Here is a 27,854-nt window from a genome sequence, read left to right as displayed (position 1 = left end):
ATGAATTAGACTTTGAATGCACAAAAGGTAGAGAGATGTCCCTTTTAAGCAGGAGCAGCAGATCTATAGAGTAAAGTTGTCCTGGACAGGTTCAAGCAAGAATACAATACATTCAGAAAAGTGTATTAAGAGTGACAAGAAGGGTTCGTTTTACAAGCTTTACTTCCAAATAATTACACCTGGTACAGACTGAACACATACATTAAGAGAAAACTCTTGCTGTTACTGTACTCTCAAGAAAGGCTTTTCTGTTGGAAAAAAAAACGTTGCTGTACAGAAAGTAGAGTCTGTGTAGTTTAGCGAGTAACATGGCCTGTCCTATAGGCCTCACGCTTCCTTTTGAAGTCCACAACGTGTGTATGCGCGTGCCTGTTAGCAGTCAGATTACACATCGAAGCAATAGTTCGCTATCACGTTTGCTATTACAAGGACAGTGGGTACTCTCAGAGCTAACATTCAACAACTTCTCATACAAATATTCTACCTTTTAGCTGCAATGGAGAGCAGCAAATACACCTTCTGTGATTTCATCTGCACTGCTACAGCAGGACTATCCGTTAAATGCAGAATCTCCTTCTGTTCATCACTGTGTAACGAGTACAGTAATATAAAAGACATCATCTTAAATGTGTAAGTCCATATCCTAAAATAGCAAATTAAATAAGGATCAAATTCAGCTCAAACACTAGCTGTAGGTATTTACTTGTATTAGGGCTGAAAGCTGTCACAATCTGCTGTAAGTCAAGAGCTTCCTGAGTTCTCTACGTATTGCCAATCCTTAGTTTCACAGTGCAGAGATTACTGGTAAACACATTCATAGCTCAGGTTAACAGGAATAAGAAGCTTGGAACTTTTAAGGCTGTATACTAAATGTTCTCTTCCAAATTTGTCATAATGTGAATTCCTTCGAGTGCTGTTAAAGCTGACTGAATAAAGCCTATCTTTTTCATATCTAAAATGGTTATATTTCAGTTACTCAGATTTTCTACCATTACTGATCAGAAACATGCTAGAATGGGACTTAAGGCAAAAACATGTATTAACTTAAAAATCATCAGTATCTTGCATCAAACTGCTGGAAGAATTAGTACAGTATTAGAATAGTAAGTGACAGGAAAATGGATGTTAAATGCGTAGGAAATTAATTTCCTACTTAAAAACCTACACAAATTATAGCAACATAGGGCAATTAGAGAAGACCTGAAGGTAATTTATATTAACTTACAATAAACACATTAGAGATGAAGTACCACTCACAGCAAAAGGAATGTAGTGAGACTGAAGTTTAATATCTAGCATTGTTAAGAAACTGACTTCTAGTGAAACAAAAATGGAATGCTGATTTCATAAAAATATACATATAAAAGTATCTTTGTGTCTGAATTCCAGAACAGTTTCTCCAAAGTAGTGCTTCTAGAACTTTCAAGTTTTAATTCTATTCAAAGTATTTATCATCTGAATAAAGTTGGCAAATTACATTCTTATATTAATGTTTTTACTTGACACCTTCCTAAACAGAAAGTGTCATTACTTCAATAATGGGTCACCCACGACTGGAAATTTTTCTTTTGCTCCCCCAAGAAAGCAGCAGAATATTACAATTTTAATGTTAGCGTGAAACCCGTTTGTTATTTTATCTACTACACCCTCCCCGTCCTTTCGTAGAGCAAGCTAGTTGAAAGTGATTTGGCCAAAAAATTTATGTCAACAACAAGATGAACTGGGTTTCGGTTTCCGATGGAGGTTTACTGTATCTGTCTGAATAAAGTGATCTGATCTATCTTCAGAGGCTAGAACTCTTCTAACGGCTTCTTCAAAGGCTGCTGCAACATTAGTGGCATCTTTCGCACTGGTTTCAAAATAGGGATGGTTGCCATTATTCCTGCACCAGTCCTGGGCTTCTTCTGTAGACACTTGCCTTTCATCAATATCAACTTTGTTACCCAGTATCACAAATGGAAAACTTTCTGGCTCCTTGACATCTGCATAATAAATGAATTCTTTCTTCCAGTTGCTTAAGTTTTGGAAGCTTTGAGAGTCATCCACACTGAAGGTTAGCAGGCAACAGTCAGAACCTCTATAGAAAGGAGTCCGCAAGCTCCTAAAACGTTCCTGACCTGCTGTGTCCCATATCTGCATAGTAACAAAATGTCCATCAACTTCCAGCTCTTTATTTAAGAATTCCACACCTATTGTATGAAACAGCTGTGCATCGAACTTGTTGGTGACGTATCTGTTCATGAGGGAACTCTTCCCAACTCCACCATCTCCTAGCAGTATTACTTTAAGGAGCGATGATTTTGCTGCCATTGTTGTGGGAATAGATCCTCTTGGTTTCCTAGACCTGTAAAGATTAAGAAAATCATTAAAAGGGAAAGAGTTGCAAGCAGAAAATGTTACATACACGACCACCTAGAAAGTGTTAAAGTCCACCAGTATCAAGTTTCAGGTACAAAGCAGGATGACTATGCTAAACAGGTGAAGCATAGTAAGAATACCCACTCAAGAATACCCTGCGTTTAAGAGGTGCCTCTGCCACAGACTGCAGCCCATACAGCAGTCTAAGCAGTACACTGCATGAATTACTGGCCTGTCACTTAAAACACTTAAAAACCCCAAACGCTCCAACATTTGCGCAGAAAGACTATTGCATCACATTCAGCGCGGATATTTACGTTCACTGAAAAAGATCCATGGAAGAATGCGGAGTGAGAGAATTTTATAGAACACATGCCTTGATCTAGTCACTTCAGTGTATATTTTGTTAGTAAAGTTATTTTTTAACATGCAAAAGTGAAGAGGAAGCTTTAGGAATGAAGCAGGATGCTATCTCTTAGACTGGAGTAACTGCTGCACTTCACCTAAAATTGCAACCAGACAAGGAGTTTTAAACCAACTCACAGGGAACAGTTACCTACAGAACAAATGCAAAAGCTGTAATTTTATTTTACAAGTCAGGTGAGGAGGTATCTGTACACAAACATTCAGTATTTTACAGTTTACTCCTTGCAGAACAGCCGCGAGGAACAGAATACTATTACAGCTACCACAGAAGAAAATCCACTGTTGCTACTTCAAATGTCACTCAAGACAGCAATACTGAGGCCAGGCCTACACTGACAGTTCAGTTAGCAGGTGTCAAATTCCTGTGGTAAAACTGTCAAAAGCCTGGAAGCGCTAGCAAAGAGCCTGGCTGCCAGCACAGGGATGGTGAATTAGTGGCACCAATGAAGCTTTCTTACTACCAGACTTTAAAGGATTTTTTTTTTAAGAAAGTAGTTAGCTCATTAGTGTTTTGTGCCAGCCCAGGGTTTGCCCTCATTACAGTAATGTCATCTAATATGGTAAAAAAAGTGTTTTAATTGCTTGGGGGTAAAGTTTCATTTTAAAGAGCCCAAACTGAAGTTTCTGTAGGATGAAAACTGTTGTTCCTATACCTACCTGTTACTAAAAGATCTCAAAGTAATTCAGCCAAAACACGCTTCTCTGAAAATAGCATCTGTTTAAAATGGAAATGGGTCATAAGTTGCCTAGTCCATCTCCTCTGCAGGAAGGAATGCGGTCTTGCTAGTTGTCATTAGTGTTACTGGCATATACATCACCCGCAGCGTATGGTTATGGAATTAATACCTGATACAAGCTGGTGTGAGAGTCATATGACTGTGCTGCCTTACAATCAAGGCCTATGTTAGAAGCGAGAAATTTCAGGATTTTTGTGTCTTTAACTTTCCATCTTTGACTGTTTTTTTGTTAGACACAATCTACAGCTGAAGGCTCAACACAAAGAAATTTCAAAATATAAGGAACAGTGGCTGCTTCCATTAAAAATTTGTTCAGAGCAAGTAATTTAAGTCACTCATACTGTGTAATTAAAAACGTTTATAAATCCTTAATATTTCTACAGGTTTGTATCACATAATGTTAAAACTGCTTAAGAGCTGCAAGTGGATTGTTCAGCTCCTTTCACAGAGCTATGGGATAATTGCTCTGGCTCAGGATATGAACACGTAACTTTTTACGTATGTAAAAAGCCTCATTCGAGTCACCAGCCTACCTGCACGTGATTTCCACGTTCGTGCTGAAATATTTAAAGTGGCCCAGTGTCTTCACTTATCTCTATAATTCCTACTATTGGTTAACGAGTAGGTCATTTGAGCTACGCCATTAGATAGTAGCATCTTCTTAATAAATAGTGCATTCATGAGAACAGAGCGTACTGCATGTTTCTGTGTTCTTCCACTTCAGCGTAGAAAGAAATTACCATTATTTTTGTCCTGTCCTACTGAAATCACAAGTTCCCTAGAAGACAATGCGAATAAAGAACTGACTTACATAGTTGCGACTGGTACTATGCACTTGTGTCTTTAGCTTCTACAGTTTGAAGAGCTGTGGTAGTTATCATAAAATTCACCACGGAGCCACATTTTAAGCAAAATACAAGTAAGGAAACTCTGTCAACAGTATCTAGTACTTTTTTGCATCCAGAACCTGAGAAGTTAATTTGCACAGTTTGAACTACATGGACCATTACAATAAGGCCTAGGAGACTGATGACAATAATATTTTCACTGAGCAGACAATTATAGATCAGCCACAAACCATTAAAAGTGTCTTTTCAACTAGAACCAACTGGTCCTTCTACACAAAGGCTACAGAAACAGTCTTCCCAGGACTGATAAGCCATTATCTCAACATGACATTGCAGGCAACATCACTCTTCAGGACATTCAGCTTCCACAGCAGAAGCTGTCATGCTTCGCTAGCAGTTAATGTTTTGTAAAGTTTTTCATCCATATAAATGGGATATATGTTCAGTCATTTAAGTACATACTCACAAGCTGGATCTGAAACAGCAAAGTAGCATGTTTGAAGGCATCAAGAAGCCAAGACTTCATACAATTACAGGGGTTTTTTTTTCACTACATGAAGGACTCATCTGCAGCCCCACTGAGTATGTGATTTAGAGTATGTGCAGAACCAGGATAGTAGTTTTTAGCACAGTAGGCTGCTGCATTTTTCCACTTAGACATCTTTAAATAAGGTAAGATTTTTAAAAGAGCTTAAGTTTTGTAATTTTTTTCCTAAGTTATGAAGCCTTAACACTCCAACAAATAAAATGACAAATCCTTCAGGTGCCTGGAGAATTAATGTTATTTCTCCTGTTACGTACTTTGAACTTAAATGTGCTTTCTTACAATATTTTTGTAAGGAACAGTCAACATATGGTATCATATTTCCGAAGATTTATTACCTTAATAGTTCAGTTTAAATCATCATTCAGCATCTGAAAACAAAACAAAAACTTAATTTCCAACATGCACGTGATTGTTTTAACCAACAGCAGGAACTGCAAGACACCACAGAATTAGAGTGAACACTTTGTTCCAGTTATTTCTTCCATTAAACTAATTGTGCAGCACAGTAAGAGGTGTCTCAACCTAGTACACAGAGGAAGGAGTCTGTAAACAGAAGATTTTTCCCTCGTGTTTCTCTTCAAAGCGACTCAGAGCAAATAAAAAGCAGCCCCACTCTGGCCAATTTTCATAACCACCTCTGAATTGCCCCTACCAACTTAAAAGGACTCAAGCTCTTAGACCACTGACTTCAATATTCCTGTTAAAAGAAGGGAACTGTTTCTACTAAGTACCATTTCTGACATGATCACATACAGCAATACAAATAGTAATTTAATTGTTGCCTCCCAGAATCTCCCTTTTAAACAGTGAGCTGAATTACAAGTCTGAAACATTTCCACTAGCGGTCTGAACATTTGCTGGCAGGACTAAAGACAACATGCTAAGCAACTTCAAAAGGAAAAAAAAAGTGTACATTAGAAAATCTTGGGTTCCCAGCTCCTCAAAGCTTAGAGAAACACCACTGCCTTGTCCAGGCTACCGATCTAGATTTTCTTAATTCCACGACTGTCAGTTTCATAGCTGCCTTTTTAATTTGAGTGCAGTTACCTCTTTTAACACTTAGGTACTGAGGCAGCACTCAATGAAAAGCAAGATTCTTGGTCCAGAAAACCATACCAGCAACACACAAACTTAGTTTAGGAATTTGTCTGGTTTTACTACAAATATAATTTAATAGATTAAGGAGGACCTGCTTATACCAGAGTACTGAAGGCTGAAGACAGGTGCTGACCTCAAGTTATGTCTATGGAAAAATACTGTTAGCCCACATGGTAACTGCATTGTAGCTATGGTATCAGCAAGCACACTTAAACAGGCAAACCGAGGCAATCGGACCAATTTATGTTTCCTTTTACCATACGGATACCAGGCACAGCAGCACACCATAAAAAAAAAAAAGTTAAAAACCCAAAACCACATAGCAACTGAAATCTCACCTCTGCCCCCCCTTTTTAAATAAAAGGCACCAAAAGCTGATTCTGCTGCAACAGCACCACTGAATTCCCTCGGTATTCTTGAGAAAACAAATGTAAGGGACACTTCACCCAAAGGTTTCCTTGAAGATACGTGGTACGCTGTCCTTTAACCAAAATCATTAAAGAGCACACATCTGACTTGGAGAAGGAAGAAAATCCAAGGTAAGGCAGACTCAAGCTTGTTCCAAGTAATCACGCTTATTTACAGCCTGACAAGCTTTCAGCCTTCTCAAAAAAAAAACAAAAAAAGGCCATCTTTGTTAGATATTTAAGAAAAAAAACACTCTTGGAAGTTACTGGCAAGCAGAATTAACAGTTCCATAACTAGCACAGCAATAAAACTGACCATGTTTCGTAACTTCCTAGCCTCAAATTTACACATATACAACACATGCATTGCAGCTTTGAAGCTTATTCACAATTTTCTTTGCCATCTTATTTTGCTAAGCCACAGTATGAGACACTCACTGTTCAAAAAGTCACACAAACACTTCAAGTATTTTGTCTGACAAAAACACCAGCCTTTCAATAACATAAACTTACTCCCTCATTACTAATTTTTTTCCCCTTAACACTAACAAAGCACTTGACAATATTTACTAGGCAAGCGTAGAAAAAAAGTTGTTTCCTGGGATTTGTTAGTTGCAGTAGTTCATAAAAAAAATTACATAAATTCCTTCTCTGTAAAATGTCTGAAAAAAGTCCCAAGAAGTACTGGAGCTGCTGCAGCAGCAGGGGCAGAATCCAGAACTGTGTAAAGCAGCTTTCAACGCTTACTCTTTGTGGAGTTTTTACATCTCAGCCCCCAGTCACTACAGAGTAGTTACACTTGTCACCTATACCAGAACTGCAAGTGTCCAGAAATCTGAAAAGACAGAAAGAAATTTTCTCTTTGCTCTGCTTAGCCAATCCTTGATCTTGTATTTAGAAGGTACTGGTTTACACCTTGGCCAATTAAGGGGCACAAGAATGGGGTTTTTTAGAGCTTAAGAGGCCACAAGCCTGTTTAACCTTGAAACATTTTTGCTCTCAATTCAAAGGGAAACATACAGATACGAAGTCAAGGGGCCATGCACCTTGTACTTTTGAATGCATTTCAAGCTCGGACATTAATCAGCCTCCAAACTGTCCTTCCTTTCCCTCCATGGGGTACCAACGTAAGAGCTGTGGATCAGCAACAACCCTTTACTGACGGCCTCTTGTGAGCTGCCTAGTTCTCTGGGAACCCTTCAATCGTATGGCTTGACCTACTGAGATCGTAATCGTCTTGCAAGTCCTCCCTTCACCTACAATTTCAGCATTGGATTGTGAAGGCAGTTTGTGTTTTCTGTTATATAGATCTCTAATAATTGGATGACAGCCTATCTGAAAATTGCCTCTAGTTGTAAGCAGCCTAGGCACACTTTATCTAACACCAGAATATCACCAGAGTTTGTTCATACTACAAATTATTATGAACACCCCCCCAAACTGACCTGACATACAGCTGTGGTCACTCACTTGTATACCAGAAAGTTATATTTTGGTGTTTCTTTATAAAGTTATTTTTAACTCCTATGTAGTTCAGTACTTTAGTTCAAACAGTTGCTTGGCATGACTCAGGACTATGAAAGAAGCAGCAATCACGGGAAGAAATCCGTAAGTCAGCATAACCCCTGGACCATTAAATCAACCCAGTACCTACTGCCAGAATCACTTCATTCATTCTAACTTACCTCTAGCCACAGCTCCAATTGGCAAAACCTGTCAGGAGAAATACCTACATTTATACCTCTGCTAGTTTCATCTTGCAGAGACCTGGCCTTCATTTTCCATCTCATGCCCCTCATTCAAGTAGAATGAGCAAAGTATTATTTATTCTTATTTAATAAGAGTTGAAATTTCTCAGAAGCTCACAGTTGTGCATCTCCCAACTTAAAATATTATTTTATTTTCAGCCAACTTCAAAATACCCTTAGGTGCTGCTGCTCTTGGTCCAACGTTTCTAACAATGAATGAGTTAACTGATGCTCACCTTGCAAACTACTTCTCTGTTACTGCTTCCAGTCTTTCAGTAACTTCTGAAGCAATTATTTCTGCTCATATGTGCTCATCCTTCTCCCTTGCATTAGTTGCCCTTTTCCTCCAGCGACTCTTAGCAATAGCAGCCTCTATTGGTCAGGCTACATTGTGCATTCATAGTCTTCCCAATATAACTATGTGACCAAAGCCCATCCCGAAGGGATTAAATGGGTTACACTGTACTAGACCAAAATACTGTGTGCTCTGTATAGAATGAAAACAAAAAACACAACACCAAGGAGAATGAACATTATGAAAAAAGAAAAAAAAACCCAAATCCAAACCTGAAGGAATTCTTAAAAGCCTTTTTGCTGGGAAGTTTTTATTCATTGTGAAACATCTATGTAAAATTCCAATCCTAAGGAGCTGAAAGATCTGTTTCTCATGATTTATTACTAAATTGACACAAAAGAAAATACAGCTTGAAATCTAAATAAGACATTTGACCCTCTGCAATTTTTTTTTTTCACAGATTCTCAATTCAAAGAAACCGAAGGTTTGTTAGAGCACTCAAAAGCAAAACAAGGACTGCTAGAGCCTTTTTTTTTTTTAACTACACACCCCCTACTTTGAACTTAATGGAAAAGGCTTTACTAAAATTAAGGCAACAAACAGAGGCCCATACAACCTAGACAGAAAAATAACAGGTCATTATAAATTCCACGTTGATACTGAAACACAGGTGTGCTTCATCTGTACCATCCTTTGGTTAGGTTTCTCTAGAAATAAAAGTGCCAGGAAAAAAAAGGTTTGGATTTATTTTGGGTGTATCTGAGAAATAGCTCTCCCTTCAGTCTGACATTAGAGTTTGTTACCTTATAAACTACTAAAAGGTCACAAAAAATCCAACACTCCCAGCCACACACAATCACCCTTGCTCTAAAAAACCAAGCACTGATGATTTCAGTGTTGTACTCCACCTTAAAAGTAAAGACAAATAAAAACCACATGCTTATTTAATAGAGCTGTAAATTATCGTGGCCAAGAAGGAAAACAATATGTAGGGTGGCAGACTGCATGACAGCTATCTGCAGACAAGCGTTTTAATTCCAAAACAAAATTTAGCCAAGGAGTTCCTTACTTGCCTACCCCACCCAAATTAGTAAAAGTAAGTGCTCTCCATGTATCTAGTTATATGCGACCTTGCTTGAGAGGCCATTGATACAGGCTTTTAAAAATTAGTTTTCTTGCACTGTTCTGTTATTTGTTCCATTATTTTGCTCAAGTTACTCGGCATACTTACACTGAAACTGTTCATTAATCACTCAGACGTAAGAGATTCAACAATCTTAACCTAATTCTTTTGGTTCTCCAGCCATCACCGCATCTAAGTTTGTGTAGCTATCTGACACGACTAGAAAAGCAGCCGGCCGTTGCAGAGGAGAGCTACATCAAGTCACTGGCTCGAAAAAGAAGAACTAAAAACGTCGAGCACATCGCTCAGCGTCCCCGTGGGAACACAGGAGCCCTTCTTCAGCAGACAGCAACAGGAAAAGGCGGTAAGAGGACCCTTTCCTTTCTGCCTTTTCGGTGTGAGAGGCGGCCAGGGGACAGGTACGAAACCGGGTTTGCCCCGAGCGGGTGGGAGACCCCCCTGCGCCCGCCCTGCGAAGCGCCGCGGGGCCGGCCCTGCCCTGCCCCGGCCGGGAATCGCCCGGGCAGGAGCCGCTCCCCGGCAGAGCCGCCGCCTGCCCCGGAGTCACGGGATCCCCCATCACGCCCCGCTCCCCCGCCGCCCCCACCGGCTCCGAGGAGCGGCGCGGAGCCCTCTCCCACCGCGGCCCCCGCCCCCAGGGCTCCCCCCCCGGGGCTCCCCGAGGCCGGCGGTCCCCGAGGCGCCCGGGAGCCCGCAGAGCTCGGGCAGCTGCGGGGGAAGGAGGATTGGGGGGGGGGGGGGGGGAGGGGGGGAACGGAGGGTCATGAGGAAGGAAAATACCGAAGCACCAGCCAGCTCCAGCCCGCTGCCCCCACCCGCCCCGGGCCGCCGTGTCGGGAGCGGCCCCCTCACCCCTGGACCGCGGGCGAGGAGGGGGTTCCCGGCCCGCCGGCCCCGCAGCCAGCCGCCGCCACCGCTCGCACCGCACCACGCCCGCCGGGGATAAAGGGAAGGAGACGGGGCGAGGAGCGGGCGATCCCGCCACGCCGGCCGATACCTGCCCACGAGAAGGGGTGGGGGGGGAAGGACTGCCGCCGGTCCCGAGGCCGGGCTGCGCCGCCGTCGCCGGGCGCTGGGGAAGGAAGAAACAACATGGCGGAGCGGGCAGGGGGCGGGGGCATCACGTGAGCCGAGCCCCAGGCAGCCGGCCCCGCCCCCGAGGCCCCGCCCCTCCGGGCCGCGCCGCTGACCCCGGGCTGCCTCCTCCGGCGGGAGGACGGGGGGGGCGGGAAGGCGCGGTGGGGCTGCGAAGGCGTTTTGGGGTTGGCGAGGTGGGTAGCGGGCGGGGCTTCCCTCACGGTGAGCGCGCACAGAGGGCCGCCCGTAGTGATCGCTGCCTATGGCATTTAAAAGAAAGAGCACTGTTCTGCTGCAAGAGGACAAGGCCTTTCTTTGCCCCAGAACGCTCTGAATTATTTAACTCTAAAACGCCTTTATATAGTATTTGCATGTCAGAGTTATTTATTAATAACTGGAGTACAAGTCCTATGAGGAGCAGGTGAGGGAGCTGGGGTTGGTTAGCCTGGAGAGGAGGAGTCTGAGGGGAGACCTTACCGCTCTCTACAACTACCTGAAAGGAGGTTGTAGCGAGGTGGGTGTTGGTCTCTTCTCCGAAGTAACAAGCAATACGACAAGAGGAAACGGCCTCCGGTTGCATCAGAGGAGGTTTAGATTGGATGTTAGGAAAAATTTCTTTGAGAGTGGTCAGGCACTGGAACAGGCTGCCCAGAGAGGTGGTGGAGTCGCCATCCCTGGAGGTGTTTAAAAGACATGTAGATGTGGCACTTCAGGGCATGGTTCAGGAGACATGATGGTGTTGGGCTGACGGTTGGACTAGACGATCCTAGAGGTCTTTTCCAACCTTAATGATTCTATGATTAAAGGCAGTAGTCTCACTGTGCTCCCCGTCAAGGGCCCAATGTAAACAAACTCATCGTTGTAAAGCAGTTTTGCTTTACAAGTAGAGATGCTTAAAAATATACACGTGTCAATGAAGGAACTAACAAAAATCCAAAGTACGCTATTCAGAAAGAGTAGTCACATGCTTCTTTTCTGTAGTAATTCAGAATAACATCAACTTGACTGTTTAAACAAGATCACAGGAAAAAAAGCCTAAAGAAGCTTGTGGTAGTGTCCTTTGTGCTCTTGCAACTCGTCACAATTATAAGGCAAAACGTAATTCAAATGAAAAGAGCAGAAATTATTTACGTGTGTTTAAAGGGGTTCCCACATCATCAAGAGAAATAGGCGATGACAGGAGCAAGGGAAGAGCATTTGAAATACAGCCATTTGCTTGAGCGGTCATCACATGCCTCCGATCATAAGGGAGATGCAATCGGACTGGAATTGCCACTTGCAGAGTCATCTTGTTTTGGATCAGATTTACAACACGGCCCAAGGTATGGAAAACAAGATCTCAGTATCATCAAAAGGAAATGTCTCCTACTGGATTATTAAAAGGCAGTCCATGCTAGAAGCAAAGCTGATGATACTAGACACGTTCTTATTTAACAAAACCCCAGTTCTGAATTTTTGTAAGTACTCTTTTCCTGGGATCTGCTTTCATACAATGCTAAACTAAAATACAAGTAAGAGCTGGAGGGGTAGAAAAATGGCCTTTTTAAACGATGATAATTCTAAGACATAAATTCTGATCAGTTATGGCATTACTTTGTGATTTAGAAATAAAAAAAACCCTACAAGTGGAAGAAATAAGTACTTTGCATTTGATACCTTGTGGGATGAAACTACCATCTTTTTTTTCTTGAGACAACACTGGTTCTCAGACAGTTGAATACATTTAAGAAATTTAGAATCACAGAATAGTTTGGGTTGGAAGGGACCCCTAGAGGTTATTGAGTCCAACCCCCCTGCAGTGAGCAGGGACATCTTCAACTAGATCATGTTGCTCAGAGCCCCGTCCAACCTGACCTTGAATGTTTCCAGGGATGGGGCATCTGCCACCTCTCTGGGCAACCTGTGCCAGTGTTTCACTACCCTTATAGTAAAAAACTTTTTTCTTATATCCAGTCTAAATCTACTCTCCTTTAGTTTAAAACCATTACCCCTTGTCCTGTCACAACAGGTCCTGCTAAAAAGTTTGTCCCCGTCTTTCCTGTGGGCCCCCTTTAAGTACTGGAAGGCTGCAAGAACATCTCCCTGTAGCCTTCTCCCAGCTGAACAACCCCAACTCTCTCAGCCTGTCCTCATACGAGAGGTGCTCCAGCCCTCAGATCATTTTTGTGGCCTCCTCTGGACCCACTCCAACAGGTCCATGTCCTTCTTATGTTGGGGGTCCCAGAGCTGGACGCAGCACTTCAGGTGGGGTCTCACCAGAGCGGAGCAGAGGGGCAGCATCACCTCCCTCGACCTGCTGGCCACGCTGCTTTTGATGCAGGCCAGGATACGGTTGGCCTTCTGGGCTGCAAGCACACATTGTTGGCTCATGCCCAGCTTGGCATTCACCAGTACCCCCAAGTCCTTCTCTGCAGGGCTGCTCTCAATCCTTTCATCCCCCAGCCTGTAGTGATACCGGGGGTTGCCCTGACCCAGGTGCAGGACCTTACACTTCACCTTGTTGAACCTCATGAGGTTCTCACAGGCCCACTTCTCCAGCTTGTCCAGGTCCTTCAAATTTTTAAAATTCTAGTTAGAAACAAAATTCCTAAACTTCTGAGATAAGATGTATTTTTATTTCTTTTACATGGGAACATAAAAGAAAAGGACCATGCTGTAACCCTGGCCTATTATGCTTATGATTTTATAGGCATAATGGAGTATCAATAGAGTTACTCTTACGGTAAAAACACACGGGTGCGAGCTTGAGGATCAGGAACTGAAGGCCCTTTTCTGTTGTGTCCACCCTGTTACTATTACTCATGTATGTAACAAAATCAAGAGTTGCTGTAGGATGATCACAATCTGTAGAACAAATAATGCCACTGATAGGGCTGGTCACATCAAGTATACCTGCCAGTTCTTAGGAACAGACAGAAGAAAATGCCCAGCTAAGATGTGGTTTGAAACACGTACACCAAAATCGCTCCCCTTTTAAATTGTGCAGAGTGTGCCGTGCAGGGTGCCGTCGGTGGGTGCTGTGGGCTCTGCCCCTGCCTGAGGCTGCTGCCTGACTGTCCCAGTGGTGGTGCTGAGCAGGGCTGGGGCAGTGCTGGTGGGGGCAGCCGCCTCAGGGTCCCCCTGCCAGTGGGAGCCACATTTTGGCTCAGGCTCTGTCTGAGCTGGCTGGCCCCGGTCCTGCACCCCACCTCGTGCCCCAACCCCGTTCGACACCCAGCCCCACCTTGTCGCGGCCTCCTCCCTTTGGGCTTGTCTGATGCTCACTGGAGTTTTGGCTGATTACTGTCACTGGATCTGCCTTGCTCTTCTGGTTTGGGGGCCGTGGGATGGTGACCCTTTTTATGGAAGTCCCTGTCCCTGTGCACCTTGTCACCCACCCTCCATTCCTGGCTCGCCTGCTCTTGCACAGCAACCCACCCTTGCTGCTCCCTGACGTGCGTGCTCGTCTGAAAGCTGACCTCGCACCTCAATGATTTTATTCACAGAGTTGTATTCACGAAGAAATAATTGTTATGTCATGTGCTAGCAAACGGCGCAAATAACATCCCAATGGCAAATAAAGGGCAATTTTTTTGTGTGTGTGTCTATGAGAAAGTTCCGTATCAGCAAAGGTCTCACATAATAGAGCTTGTGAATAATGCTTTTTACCATCTGTAGCTGCAAGGAGACTTTGTCCTATCCTGGCAAGTGATGACAAGGTCTCAATAAAACATGACTTTGTCACCTCCTGGCTGAATTACAGCAGTACAAAATAAGGGGATATGATGTCATCTGCCTTTATGGCTCTGCTAATACCAGAATGCAGCAAGCCAGCCCCCAAGCAATCCAAGAAATTATCAAAGTGCTCTTGTTTCTTTCCTTATCTTCCAGGCACTCAGTGAACTGGGCCATTACACCCTGACAATTCCCTGAAGGACTGTAATTCAGCATATTTGCTCCTTTACCAAAGCCTGTTACCAGGTAACTTTTCTTTTTGCTAGAAAAAGAGCTGTTCTTTTTTTGTTTAAAGGAGTTGCAGTTCTTGGCTTTAGTAACAAATGTACATAGCACAGCAGAACGAAAGGAATACATTTTAAATAAACAATAAACAGCACAAAATTCCTTATGGCTTGGAAAGGAAGAAAGAGTTATGAACAACATATGGCAGCCGAGTACCTCCCTGAAAAGTACTACGGCAAGAGGGTTGTGAGGGAGATACAAAAGGCCCTCAACAGAACAAAATGGAATCGATCCGGCAGTGGATCTCCAGGCACCAGGAGTTTTGTCACTGGTGTTAAGGGAGCAACACGGACTCCAATTAATAGAGCACTTCTCAGAATAATCTTTGCCTTTCATCTTCTTAAGACACGTAATACGAGTTCTGCAGCTACAGGCTGCTTGAGCTTTGAGTGCAATCTACATTTAAGACCTCATTGCGACTATTAAACCACAGGAGTCAAGCAGCAGCTGAATTTACAGCACCTCTGGAAAACCCAGTGAAAACAAATACAGACTTTAGGCTTACTCAGCGTACATTTGTCCTACATCTGTGTGGATCAGCTCTAATGTCACGCTCCTTTGAGTAGCATCATGGTTATGCTAAACATCATACCGGAATTAATTGTCTCTGCTTAAAGAAGTTGAGATCTTTCTCCCATCTGGAACAAGCTGAAAAAAGACAACTTCAACAACGTAAAAGAATCTCACTTTTCAAAGCTTTCCTTTTATTCTTGTTTCTGGACTCTGATACTTGCTGTAGTCCAGGAACCTAGACCCTCCTGCTGGTGCATATGCTGTGGGGTTGCAGGTTGACTTTTTAGAGCCATTTTGAGCCAAGGCATACAATCTTATCCAGTCAAACATTTTAAGCCTGCGCAGTTACACAATCTGGGAAGGGGCAACATAACCTATTGACAAACTGCGGTCTGGAGCAGTACTTTGCTTAGTGAAACTATGACCACACCTTTTTAAATAAGAGCAACAACTTACTTGAATGACCGTCTCTCATATTTGGCACTTTGTGTCTGTACTGTATCGTGATATATAGTGGCACATGACACCACACACGATCTGCTTTCTACTAAACCTTTCAAGTAATGAGGACTGGATACAGACACAGATGGAAAAATGGCCAAAGTGGTAATGAACTGTGTTAGGTAAAAATAACCAACGGCATGAGATAATCAAGAAGGTAATACGATAATTCATGGTTGTTAAATGTGAAATTGCAGGCAGCGTGTTTATCGGCGTGAACTAAGCATAAAGTGAAACCCAACCCAGATGAGCCTTTTCACCAGTCCTGGAACAGCAAAACCTCATTTCCTATAGATTTGCATCCTCAGCATACTTAAAACGGGCCCAGTTCACTCTCCCTGCCTCCCAATACTTTCTGCTCCTTCCTGCCAGTATTCCCAGATCTCTTCCCTGTCCCAGACTACTATATGGGCAAGCAGGAGCGTATTTTGCGCCTGGCTTTTAGGTAATGCTGACAACCTAGCAACCGTGTGCGTGTGGAACCAGCAGCTAGCAGCTTAGACTAGGTAACTCCTGAATAAAGGTAAGGGCTCCATCTCTTTCAATAGCAACAGAAATTCTTTTCATTATCACTGGATTTCACAGAATTTACAAATATATTCTCATCTTTTAATGTCTAGCTTTAACTGGATTTTTTACAAAGCCAGCGCTCAGGTTCAGTTGTTATTGGGAAGGCAGGCAATGGAGGAACGCCTGCTCACAATGTATTATCACAGAAAACTACTTTAAAACACTGAGTTTACAACTGTAAGGGCACCAAGGACTTGCCCTACGAGTTCTGACAGCTCCCTGTTTGAAACAGGCTGAAGAAAGTTAAGGGACAGTTGTGAAAGGGGCACAGTTATGATCCATTTGTTGACTATCTGTAGTTACTGACAGTTGTTTCTGTACCATATCCTGCAACTGCAGTTGTTAGTAACTGGATTTTATTATTTCCACATCTTAGAAGAAAGGGCAAGATGTGAAAGGCTAGAACCAAATGACCGTCTTGTTGCTGCAGGTACGGCTCGCTCAGATCCGCAGTGAGGCAGGCTTGCTCGATGATTTGAAAAATTTTAAGATATCCACTGTTTACATTTTCTTAGCTGCTCAGTAAATACCAGATCTGTAGAAAATCCCAGTCATGTTGGGGCATATGGCTTGGCACTGTACGTTTAATGATGGGCAGTTCAAAAGAAAATGTTACACATTATGTCACAAATGTAGGCAGTATTATGGCTACAGATTTTACCCCTGAAATATATTCTGTCAAAACCACCATCCATGCCTTGTAACATTTCTCTTCGCCAAGACAAAATTTGGATAAGTTGTACATTACTGGAATGGCTTCAAAACCATCTGCAGGCAGAAATTATTGTTCACAGCTAAAATAAAGTCTCCCGCTCCACAGTGTTCTGACACAGCACAGTACTGGCACAGAGCTCTCCTAAGCAGGACCATGGCCTCCAAAATGCCAGCACACAACTCAGTGCTTACTGTGAACCAGTAACACAGAAGTGTTTGCTTTACTATGGTTTTATTGAAAGATAAAAAAAATACTTTGCACAGAAGTACTTCCACTTAAACAAGCAGGACTACTTGAAAGCATCAGTTCCAGCACACGGGTAAGGGCTGGGAAGGAAGGTCAGACATTAAGTGCTCGGTTACGCAGTCGAACACTGGGGGTCTGGCTTAGTGCTTTAATATTTGTTTTACATCAGTGCAATTCCACTAGAACACACATTTTCACACGATAAACATCTAGGTAATGCCACTGTAAATCACACCATTGAAAGTTAACCGTTAACACTTCACAGAATGGAAAAGATTTTTCTTGGGGTTTTTTTTTTTCCACAGTAGAATAATAATAAGTGCCTCTTTGTAACATCAGGTTACACACTGTGTTCACCATACACAGACAAAGGCCTTTTTTATCTTTTTTTTTTAGTCCTGGCTGTCTTTTAGTTCACCAGCACCATTTTCTCATCTCATGCCCCTAACTCCTTTCTCTGACAGGCCACATAGCTGGAGAGCTCCAGGGCAGTGCCTTCACCCCAAGAAGCTGACCAGCCGCAGCTGCGTTACAGCTACATGGGTGCAGGACTGCCCTTAGCTCCTCCAGCAGATACTAACCAGTGTTCTCTGCTCAGCGGATGCATTTTAGCCTTGAACTGCAAAATGCCTCCTGCGCAGTTGTAAAAAGAGATCTCCATTAATGCCAAATACGCAGGTTTATTGTTTGTACAATAGGGTGAAACAAAACACTTTCCTCTGTGCCTAAAGCATGATTTTGGCAATTTGTTGACCCATTTCACCATCTAATCTGTACTCCAACATGGAAACTCATTATGAAGGCCATGGTTTTTGCTTTGGTGCAAGAACCTAACCTCTCAGGCAGGGCAGGCTTATTTTTCACAGCATTTCCTTAGGTCTGTGAGTTGACACATTTGTGTGCTCAGAAAATAGGACCCAATGCATGACCCATTTCCATTCATTTAAACGTTTACAGTAACTAAAAACCAGTGAAGAAATCAAACCAGGGACACACAGTATGAACAGAGTCTTCTACAGACCAACAGACAGATACCTGACTGGGGTATCTGAAAGATACCTGGACTCAGGTGGTTCTCCCAGTTCTGAAAAGAAATATCTCCCTGGCTTCTGATATATACTCCATGCAAAGTATTCAGATAGCTGATTTCAAAGTAATTTTAAGTTCTCCAGAAAAAACCCCACACAACCAGGGCTATTACTTGAGAAAGACAACAACTAAAGCGGTACTTTTCGATAAATAAATGCTTCTAGTATACAGCCAGTGAGAATTCTGTTGACTTGAACGAAAACATGCATAAAAACTTTAGCTGTTAGATTTCCTTCTGTTCATTTTTTTCCTGGGTAACCTGCACAACATAAAACCATTCATTTGCTCAGTTCAGGACAGATGCCCCACTTCAAGAGAGGATATCCATTCAGAAAGTGATTAACTCCTATTAACTTCATGCCTTTATTTATTAAATAGATTTAATAATGTATTTACATAATTCTCTGAAATGAACCACTGCCTGATCCTGCATGAATTTCTTAACAGTTGCAGGACACATCATCTTACACTGCAAATCTGAACTGCAGACTGAGACACTGTTAGAAGTCCTGTTTTCCTCCCAATAGCTATAAAAAGCTAAAGCAGAATTTCATTTTTGCTTTCATTTGCTAGCTGCCTTGTCCCCCTTTTACACTGTTTTTCATTCCTTTTTTCCTTTTAGACATTACCTCTCTAACCGACTTAATAATCTAACACTTACTTGTAAAAAGTTAATTAAATTAAGGAGTGAATCCATGCTGAACATTCTGCAACGCACGCAAGTATGTGAACTGCAGTTTTGGAAAGAGTTTGTTTACTGTAAACAAAACTTAAGTTCTGTGAAAGAACTCCTGCTGGAGATAATGAAAATTCCAAGTACTCAGTACCTTGGGGAAAAAATTGCAGTACTTGGAATATTTTAAATGGATTTACTAGTGAATATTCCTCTCGAATACAGTGTTACCATTTCCCCCCTTTTTTCTTTGTTTCTTTACATATTGACATTACTCAAAACACATAGATTTATTCAAGCCATCTTCAAGAATAACTTAGCAATTTTTTAAAGCTAATTTTCCACTTTTTATTGGCAGCATCTACATAATATCAATACAAAATTTTAAATTATTCAGTTTCAACAGAGATACCTTCTCATATCTACGTTTCTAAATCACTTATTAAAGAGGGATACTGTTACAAACAAATCCATCTGCTGTGATACCACTGTTCTCCGCATTCATTACAAATAACATAAGTCAACATTTGTTCATCCGGACTTGTGTTTCGTACCCAACCTGGAAGAAAGAGAGTTCCTCTGGCGATCATAGTGACCGTGCAGTCAAATTTTTCACAGCGCCTACACCTTATTTTGTTTGTCCGTGTGCCATTAATAACTTGTGGAAGCTGATGCTCCTGAACAGATGATTCTGTGTACAGAGCCCTGAGCTGTTTCAGTTCATTGCTGGCCATTTCCATCACTGTCATCTCAGCAAAAGCCTTTGGACTCAACGTCCCTGAAAAAAGGTTATGTTTTAAGTGGCAACTTTTAGGGTTCTTCAGGTTAGAGATTTTGCTTCTGATGCAATTTCTATACTTTTTATCATTTTTAGCATGAAGAGCAAAAATATGTTCTTCGATTTCTTTAGATAGCTCAAGCCATTTATCAGTCTCCTCTTTGTCTTTGGCAGAACCAGACAAAGCTTTATAAAGAAGATCCGTACATTTACACCTCAGAGCTGTCATCGGATCCTGCTGAACACTTGTTTCGTTAACAAGAGGTTTAGAACCTTCATTATCAATGTGTTGTTCCTCAAAAGAAGGAGGCTGATTCACGCTGCCTTCTGCATTGTTACGTACCACATTTTTAACAGTTTGCGATGGGACCAAAATTTTAGAACTCTCAGGTTCTAATGCCTCCTCCTGACATGGTCCTTCAGACAGTGCCTGCCCTCTAGGAACCACGCAGAGATGTTCAATTTCCTCTTTCACATACACAGAAACTGACTTTTTAACTTGCACTGACTGAGCACAGTTATTCTTGTAAAGCGCTTTCCATCTTGATAATAACTGCTTTGCTTTCTTTTTCAACTCGGCTGAAGGGCAGCTCTTGAGTACTCTGTATACAGCCTTAGCAATGTCTGTTCCCTGAAGATATTCTGTGGTCATATCAACATATTCCAGTTCTTTAAGATGATCCTCAATATCTTGGAAGTTGTTCTCAGACAGTAGCTTTTCAATGCAGTGGGCTCTGTGTAAAATATTTTTCTGGTCAGACATTTTTAAACCTGAAAGCAAAAAAATGTTTATCATATTTATTGCAGTTATGACATTAATTCATTTTCTGTATAATCTCACAAGATTTTATTTTTATCTTCTGTTATTTTACACTGTTTAATTTGTATACATTGCTGGTTTTGCCAGCTTTTTCTTGAAATGGTGTACAGTAAAGTTAGTGGAGCAAATGCAAAATGCAGAGGAACCTGGGTCCTAGAAAAGTGCAAGTGGGCATGCTAGTCTAACTCGTGCAAGGAAAATACTGGCAGAGGCGAGAGCCCACAGAGACTTCTGCTGGGGTAGGGTTAACAATTTAAAAAGTAGGATATGACACTAATTTTTAAGGAAAAGCACAGGGTCTTGCCAAAAAAACCAAACTAACAGAGACGCTGACTAGCATAATAAAAACGTTTGTCATACTTGTTTTCCTATGCATGCACACCACAACAGAAGTTCACAGGGAGATTCCCAGCTACTACAAGACGGTAGGTAACTACACAGCCACTCTGCTGTATGAGGTTACACACGTGGACTTTGCGGTGACTGCGCATCAGTACATCCTAGTACCACTGGACCTCCAAGAAGCATCAAGTTCTGAAATTCAGCACTTTTTACCAAAAGCACCAGATCCTCACCCGTTGATGTTTAAAATCTAGACACTGTTATCAAATTATACGCTTTCCAAAAAATGAAACGGAGGCTTTACAGGCAACGTATCTGCCCCTCCTCACACATGCAGACAAACAATAAAAGTATTAGTAGGGTTTTTACAGTATCGGTGTCAACAAATAACATAATGATCTCATATTGCTGAATACATTCTGTAATACCTTCCCAATAATCTCCCACGGCAGATTTGTAAGTAAACACTGCACTAATTTAATCTGAAAACTGCAATGACATGGAAATTTACCGCAAGACTCCAAACCCAGGGAGATCACTGCTGTCATCTTCCAGAACACATATGCAAAATAACCCTCCTCTGAGAAACTGACTTATGTCTCAACTTTTAGGAACCTGTATTTAAACCTCTTTTTCCATTTTTCAGTTTGCAAGCATCTGACTACAAATGAACTCAGTATGGGTTGCAACATTACAGAATAATACAAACAGCAAAGTGAGACCAAAAACTCCACATTACAGGTGCTTTTTTGGTTGCTGGTTTTTGGAGGTTGCATGCTTGGTTCATTTTGGGTTTTGTTTTGTTTATTTTTTTTTTTAATCAGTCATTCCTGCAACCAGACCCAAACTTACCATGATTTTTTCACAAATCCTTACAATAAACGCTGAGATGTTTGGCTATCAGTGGTTTTGTTTTTAATAAAATGTGCAAGATTCCACTTGGTTTCTCATAACAAACCCTTCAGTTAAAATCAAATCTATAGGTTTTGGCATTAGAAGACTAATTTGGGGTAGGGAGCAATGTGTTGCACAGCTATGTTTTTCACAAATTTGTTTGGTTTTGCCACTGTCCTGTGTATGTTGTAGCCCGTATAAAGGAGAATCATTGATACATGCAGAAATGAGATATGTGCATTAAGAATGACCCATAAAACATAAGAAGTTAGAAAGGTTAAGAAAACTTGCACGCTCATATTGTTTTAGTTAATATTAAGTCCTACAGCAGACAGATGAGATACCTGTGAATTGTATTTTTCATTTCAGAATTTTTCCTCAAGCCTTTGTTAATTCAAAAGAATAAAATTAACCATCCAATGCGGGCGTGGTATCTGGCCAAAACCCACTGATCTAAATGACTTTTTCAGGCACCTGGTGGAGATGTCAGAGTTTAAGGCCTTTTGAGGAACTTTTATATGTCAGCATAACTTGGTATTAGGGATTTCTTTAATTACTAAACAGGAAGTAGCTGAACACATTTTATTGGGAGCTGAAAAGCAAAGGTTTGAGGCTACTCTGCAGCAAGTTTAAGTGAGCGAGCCTGACGTAAGTGAATCTCAAGCCTAAAATACCATTCTGGTTTCTACATGACTTTTCACTTGGTATGCAAGAGATCACATGTTATATCTCTTCCAAAAGTTTCTCTCTATAGCTGCTCACAGAAAAGGAAGTTGGACTAGTAAACTTCTAAGGTCCTCACAACTGCCCTTCCCTTTGCTAGCTCTGGGATCGTATTACAGATTGATGATCAAGGCAGGGCAGCTCAAGAACAGTGACACCTGCAAAACAGTTTCAAAACAGTGACATCTACAAACTCATAATTACTATTTTTGGAAATTCTTAAATGCTAAAGATACAACCCTCTATATCCGAAAAAGTACCTATTTACTTACAGCTGTAGCATTACTAAAGCATGCTTCCATATATTGTGATGCATTAAATGAAAAGAAAAAGGGGATTTCAGCATGGAGTCTCATGGCTAGATTTCTTTTTATCAAGCCCTTTGATGAAAAAATGCTTGCTGCATTGCTATGTGCAAATTTACACACACAAAGAGTTAATACCACTAACATTTTCCTCCTGTTTGCTGAAAAGGAGAATTAAATGTAGAATGCAGAATTGAATGGTGTGTTGTGAGTGTTATCTGTTCCCTTTTTCTTAGGAGTTAGTCTTCTAAATCTGTGCACAAAACCAGTGTTTTGTCTGAAGTTGCATACCTCCTGATTCTACTCTAGACAGACATCTGCCTGACAGAGACTGACACAAGGCTAGCTACACATGTCCATGCTTAAAGGAACTCAGAAGCAGATTTCTTGCACAATCACTGTTTCAATGACGAAATCTCCTGAGAATGGGGGGAGAAGAGGGACAAGTGATACACCTGGGTAATTTGCATGCTCTGTTTCTTTCTATGACCACCAGCCCAGCTAACTTGTCTTCTGCATGACAGAAAAAATTTCAAACTTTAGGTAGGGCCTCAGAGCTCCACACATGAAAAGGACAGAGAGAGCGAGCATAAATCTGCACCCGTTTCTATAATCCTGAACCACAGACCAACCTGACCTCCACAGTGAATGATCTCTGCATTCACTTAACCAGTATTTAAACAGCCCATTCTAGTCTGACATTTTGAAATCCTGCAAAACCTCAGTAATGGCTATTATAGAAACCGATTTGCTACTCAAGAAGTCTCAGAATCAGAGAAACAGGATGCATTTTTCAAATACTTAAGTTGAACTCTATGCATTGTCATACTGAAAAGCACGTATAATTGCATCCTTGCTCATCTGTTCTGCTGCAGGAACACGCAGAAGCTGTGAGAGTGGAAAGAGCTGTTTTCTTACGTAGGGCAGCCATCACTACAGCAGGTGGTTCCCTGTCTCCCAAACACTAAGTAGCTGACATTAGAAAATTACGATCTGCTGGCATTTACTGTTTTTCATGCCATCTAGAGCAGAGTTGGTGACACAGTCATATGTTCAACCAGTATGACTGCCCTATGCCTTAGAATCAGTTCTGCTCCTTCCAGCTTACTCCACTTCAAATGTTATTTTCTTCAGTCCTAGTACATATCTAAGTATGTATTGTATTATGTTACACATACCATAAAATATACTTATCCAAATGCAAGACGACTTCATGAATTCTCACTATTTAGCATACAGGACTACGGACATGCAAAGACATTACTACAAACATTAACCCTCTACCAGATATATACACTGCATTTAATCCAATCTAACCCAGCCTTTTATATGTTCTACCTTAAGACTTTTTCCACACATATGCAAAGGCGATAAATTAAACTATTAGAAATTTTAATATCTTCTTAGTCACACATTGACTTTTTCAAGTTCACACAACATTAAATTCAAGTTAATAAATGTTATGACAGCAGCTAAATACACAAACTGAAAACTGAATATAGACATCAAAATATGAACAATGATTTTAAAATATTTTTGGAAATTCAACCACCTAACACACTACTCATGTTTAAGTCAAAACAGTCACTTCCAAGGGAACACTTTCCTCAACATGTACAACATACAGCAAAGAGATAAGACTGAGTGACTCCCTTCAAACTTATTACGCAAAGCTAGGTAGAAAGTAACAGAAAAAAAAATCATCAAAAATATGACAAGAACAATTACTTCAGTGGAGTGGGTTATTCAGTGGTAACTAGCAGAAGCACAAGAAACAGCCAGCAGAGTAACCACTAAGGAAAGGTAATAAACATGTCTTCATCGGTGATAACAGAAAGGTTTCTGTGGAGACAGCATTCTTGGAATGGTACTGGCTTTGTTGCCTGTACCTAGTTTGCAAAGGATTTTAAGATCCTTCCAGATGAAAAGTAATACATACATCTGAAATACTATGCTAACGACTCAATCATGAATTTCATCTCAGCTTCCAAATTAAAAGGCAGTGTGGTAAAAAAAAAAAAAAAAAAGTTGTTTGTGCATTTGTTGCCCAGTAAGTCAAGCAAGGACTGGATTTATCACCAAGGTTGACAGAGACCATCGTTTTCCAGGATCAGAAATTAAACAGATTTCTGAACTTATAACGAACATATAAGGTTATGAAATGGTTCATTTTAATACTGCTGGCTTCCTTCAAAGGATGAGGCAGAGCTTTTCTTTAATACTGCAAATCCTTCATAGCATTTCATATTAAGTCTGGATGGCAAGGACCTCTTCTGCTTACCTAATCAAGGCGCAACATGATTTCCTCAGACAACTGTAGAAAACATGTTTTCCGCGTTCTTATAGAGAGAAACAAGAAATTACTGATGCAGTAGTAATACTGGAGTGTATTTTCTAGCCAAAGTTCACTGGCAACCTAAGTATAGCAAGCCTGAGCTCATTCATGCTCAGACTCCTGCTCCTTGAACGCTGATGTTTCTGCTGTAAATCAGGGTTTTGCTGTTTGTGGAATGACGGCAAAAGCTCCACATACGGGTATGCTTTATTTTGTTACTTTGTAGAAAGAATAGTGGAAGTCTGTGATACTCGAGGCAGCTGCCAGATATCCGACTGCCCACTGACACGGGATTTTTTGAGTTTTCTGCTACGTCATATAAGCAAAATCATTGATTGAAATAAGAGTTATTTTAAAAAAAATTAGAGAAATAACAGTTTAAAACAACTCTAGGTAGTCTACAAATATTTAGCATTCTCTCTAGTTCTCAGATGACAAAGGTGAGGCTTACAGGGTGAAATAACCGGTCCAAGCTGGTTCAGTAGGTCAGCTGCAGATTGAAGACCACAATCATAACCCCTTAACCCACAGCTCTACTTCTCTGATAACCCCACAGTCCTAAGCAGCTGTTCATGATGTCCAACATTTGGGGGAGGGGAGGAAGAAAAAAAAAGAAGAAAAAAAACCAAAGAACAAAGAGGAAGTTGGGGGAAGCCTCAAAACTTTCCAAAGAGAAAGCAAGTATTTCACAGAAACCAAGCTGCAATTCCAAATGGGAAATTATTTTACCACTTGAGGGAGCTGTAGCATAGCAAACCCATGGATTCTTGTGAAATGTGCATAACGAGAATCTCCAGCCTCTTATGAAAAAAGATAAAACAATTTTCTATGACCTTTAGGAGACTTCACACTTTTAGGGTAGCTATTTACCTAAATTTGGCAAAAAACCCTGTAAGTCCCAAGGTGCTGAGGTACAGACAGGAGGAAAAGGGTGCACCCCTTATCCAGTCATTGTCGTGTACATTGCTCTTTCATTTGACATTTTTTAAATTTGGAATTTGACCACTTTTCTACCTGATTTAATGCTCTTTTGCAAATGCTGCTGAACAAATATTTGTAAAATTAATTCAGTCATACTCAGTCAGCACTGTTCTGCTGTCTTCCTACTTCCACAAGGTAAGAAATCCAAGAAAAAGGATTTTTCTTCTTAAGTTATGAAATGTGTAATGCATTTTTGCTCTTGCAGAGATGCGAGAAGTAGAAATGATAGTATCAAAGTTTTGTGCAGTACAAAAAAACATCCTCATCCCTCCTACAACTACACAAGGCTGCTTAACTTTCCATCCTGCTTAACTTTAGCAACAATGCATGAGAATATCAGTTTGAATTCCAAGTGTCTATTGAAGGTTACAAGGTAGAGATTGACTGGTATTTACAGTAAGACTCTAAGGCTGTGCTGATGAGGTAGCTTCTTGCCAAATCATTAGAAGCTCTCACACTGACTGCATGGTCTAATGAGTCACTTCTGTATACAAGGCTAAATGATGGTGATGGACAAAAATCTTGTAAGTCAGTTTACTCCTAAGGAAAAAAAGATCAGGCTACCTCAGGTCTAAAATATGGCCATCCTGTAATAATACCAAGTTGAGTCAGAACTTTTTTAAACAATAAAACGATTGAGCAGGAAAAAACAAATAAATAAACAACAACAACAAAAAAACGCAGCCCGAGACACTGCTAACTGCAAAGCCAGCCCCCTCCAAAACCATTTGGGGTAAATGCCTTGTCTCTGCTATACACCTTACCTTGTTCAAAGCCATAGCCTATTTTGCCTTAGCACAGCTAACTTGCACTGATAAACCAAGACAAACTCAGAATGCATCCAAGTAAGTGTGGATGAATATCTTGGAAGGGTATAGAGAAGGCTGAACACCAGTCCTCTTCTCAACCTCAGATGTAGATGGTTTTTTGTCCTACATGGAATTCTACGTGAGCAGAAGAAAATCCAGACCACAAGCAAGATAAAGATCAGAAGCAGCCAAATACTCCTAACGGTGTAATATTTTCTCCCAAAAATGTGGTTAATGCTATAGCAGAGACGGTGCATAGGGCAATCCTGGAAACACGAGATTTCTTGATTTGGGCAACTTAAATTCCATAGAAAAATTATCAAATGTTATTTTAAACTCAGAGCCTAAGGGGAAATCAGAGAATTCTCACAGCCAGCCTCCAGACCCAAAAAAACACTTCATCCTATCTACAGTGGGAGAGCAGTTACCAAATATGTCACCAAGAAACCACTTTCCAGGGCTTTTATTTCATCTTGGCAAAAACCAAAGCTCTTCCTGCCTCTCAGCAGGACTGTCTCCCACCCCTAAAAATTCTGAACTATACAGAAATTTATCTTTGAAGAATATCCACATGAACGAAAGGAAGACTTACCACCAGTTGAGAAGGACTGGGCTGTGATCATCTATGTAAACTGGATCCTTGCAAATACCTGGGCCCCAATGGGATGCACCTGCGAGTGCTGAGGGACCTGGCAGGTGTTCTTGCTGAGCCACTCTTCATCATCTTTCAAAGGTCGTGGAGGACAGGAGAGGTGCCTGAGGACTGGAGGAAAGCAAATGTCACTCCAATCTTCAAAAAGGGCAAGAAGGAGGACCTGGGAAACTATAGGCCAGTCAGCCTCACCTCCATCCCTGGAAATGTGATGGAGCAGTTCA

At 41.3% G+C, this 27,854-nt stretch overlaps 2 protein-coding genes and 2 long non-coding RNA genes across 8 annotated transcripts in view; 2 read left to right on the top strand and 2 right to left on the bottom strand.

The window, feature by feature from the left end:
- LOC142058512 (uncharacterized) overlaps positions 1-27,854 on the top strand; it is a 287,316-nt gene that overhangs the window by 242,022 nt on the left and 17,440 nt on the right. The window lies entirely within an intron of this gene.
- Positions 145-27,592, bottom strand: RAB9A (RAB9A, member RAS oncogene family). 5 transcript variants are annotated; one of them, XM_075095735.1, is made up of 3 exons: positions 27,571-27,592; positions 5,252-5,284; positions 145-2,344 (listed from the first exon to the last, which is right to left on the bottom strand). In XM_075095735.1, exon 3 carries the CDS (start codon positions 2,308-2,310, stop codon positions 1,705-1,707), a length of 606 nt encoding a protein of 201 aa, XP_074951836.1. In that variant the 5' UTR covers positions 2,311-2,344; positions 5,252-5,284; positions 27,571-27,592; the 3' UTR covers positions 145-1,704. The 5 variants fall into 5 exon arrangements, with proteins under 5 accessions (XP_074951836.1, XP_074951815.1, XP_074951825.1 ...); XM_075095714.1 differs by lacking the exon at positions 27,571-27,592 and adding an exon at positions 10,606-10,733; XM_075095724.1 differs by lacking the exon at positions 27,571-27,592 and adding an exon at positions 8,406-8,656.
- LOC142058530 (uncharacterized) lies at positions 8,646-21,831 on the top strand. The gene is made up of 3 exons (XR_012661024.1): positions 8,646-9,951; positions 14,556-14,645; positions 19,944-21,831. It is a non-coding gene; the product is annotated as an uncharacterized LOC142058530 (long non-coding RNA).
- Positions 17,196-27,704, bottom strand: TCEANC (transcription elongation factor A N-terminal and central domain containing). The gene is made up of 2 exons (XM_075095630.1): positions 27,571-27,704; positions 17,196-20,540 (listed from the first exon to the last, which is right to left on the bottom strand). The coding sequence occupies exons 1-2, from the start codon at positions 27,599-27,601 to the stop codon at positions 19,450-19,452; spliced, it is 1,122 nt and encodes a 373-aa protein (XP_074951731.1). The 5' UTR covers positions 27,602-27,704; the 3' UTR covers positions 17,196-19,449.

The sequence above is a fragment of the Phalacrocorax aristotelis genome, chromosome 1 (assembly GCF_949628215.1).
Source record: "Phalacrocorax aristotelis chromosome 1, bGulAri2.1, whole genome shotgun sequence".
NCBI classification, from domain to species: Eukaryota; Metazoa; Chordata; class Aves; order Suliformes; family Phalacrocoracidae; genus Phalacrocorax; species Phalacrocorax aristotelis.
The sequence above is the reverse complement of the archived record's forward strand: the minus strand, read 5'-3'. Positions and strand labels throughout refer to the sequence as shown.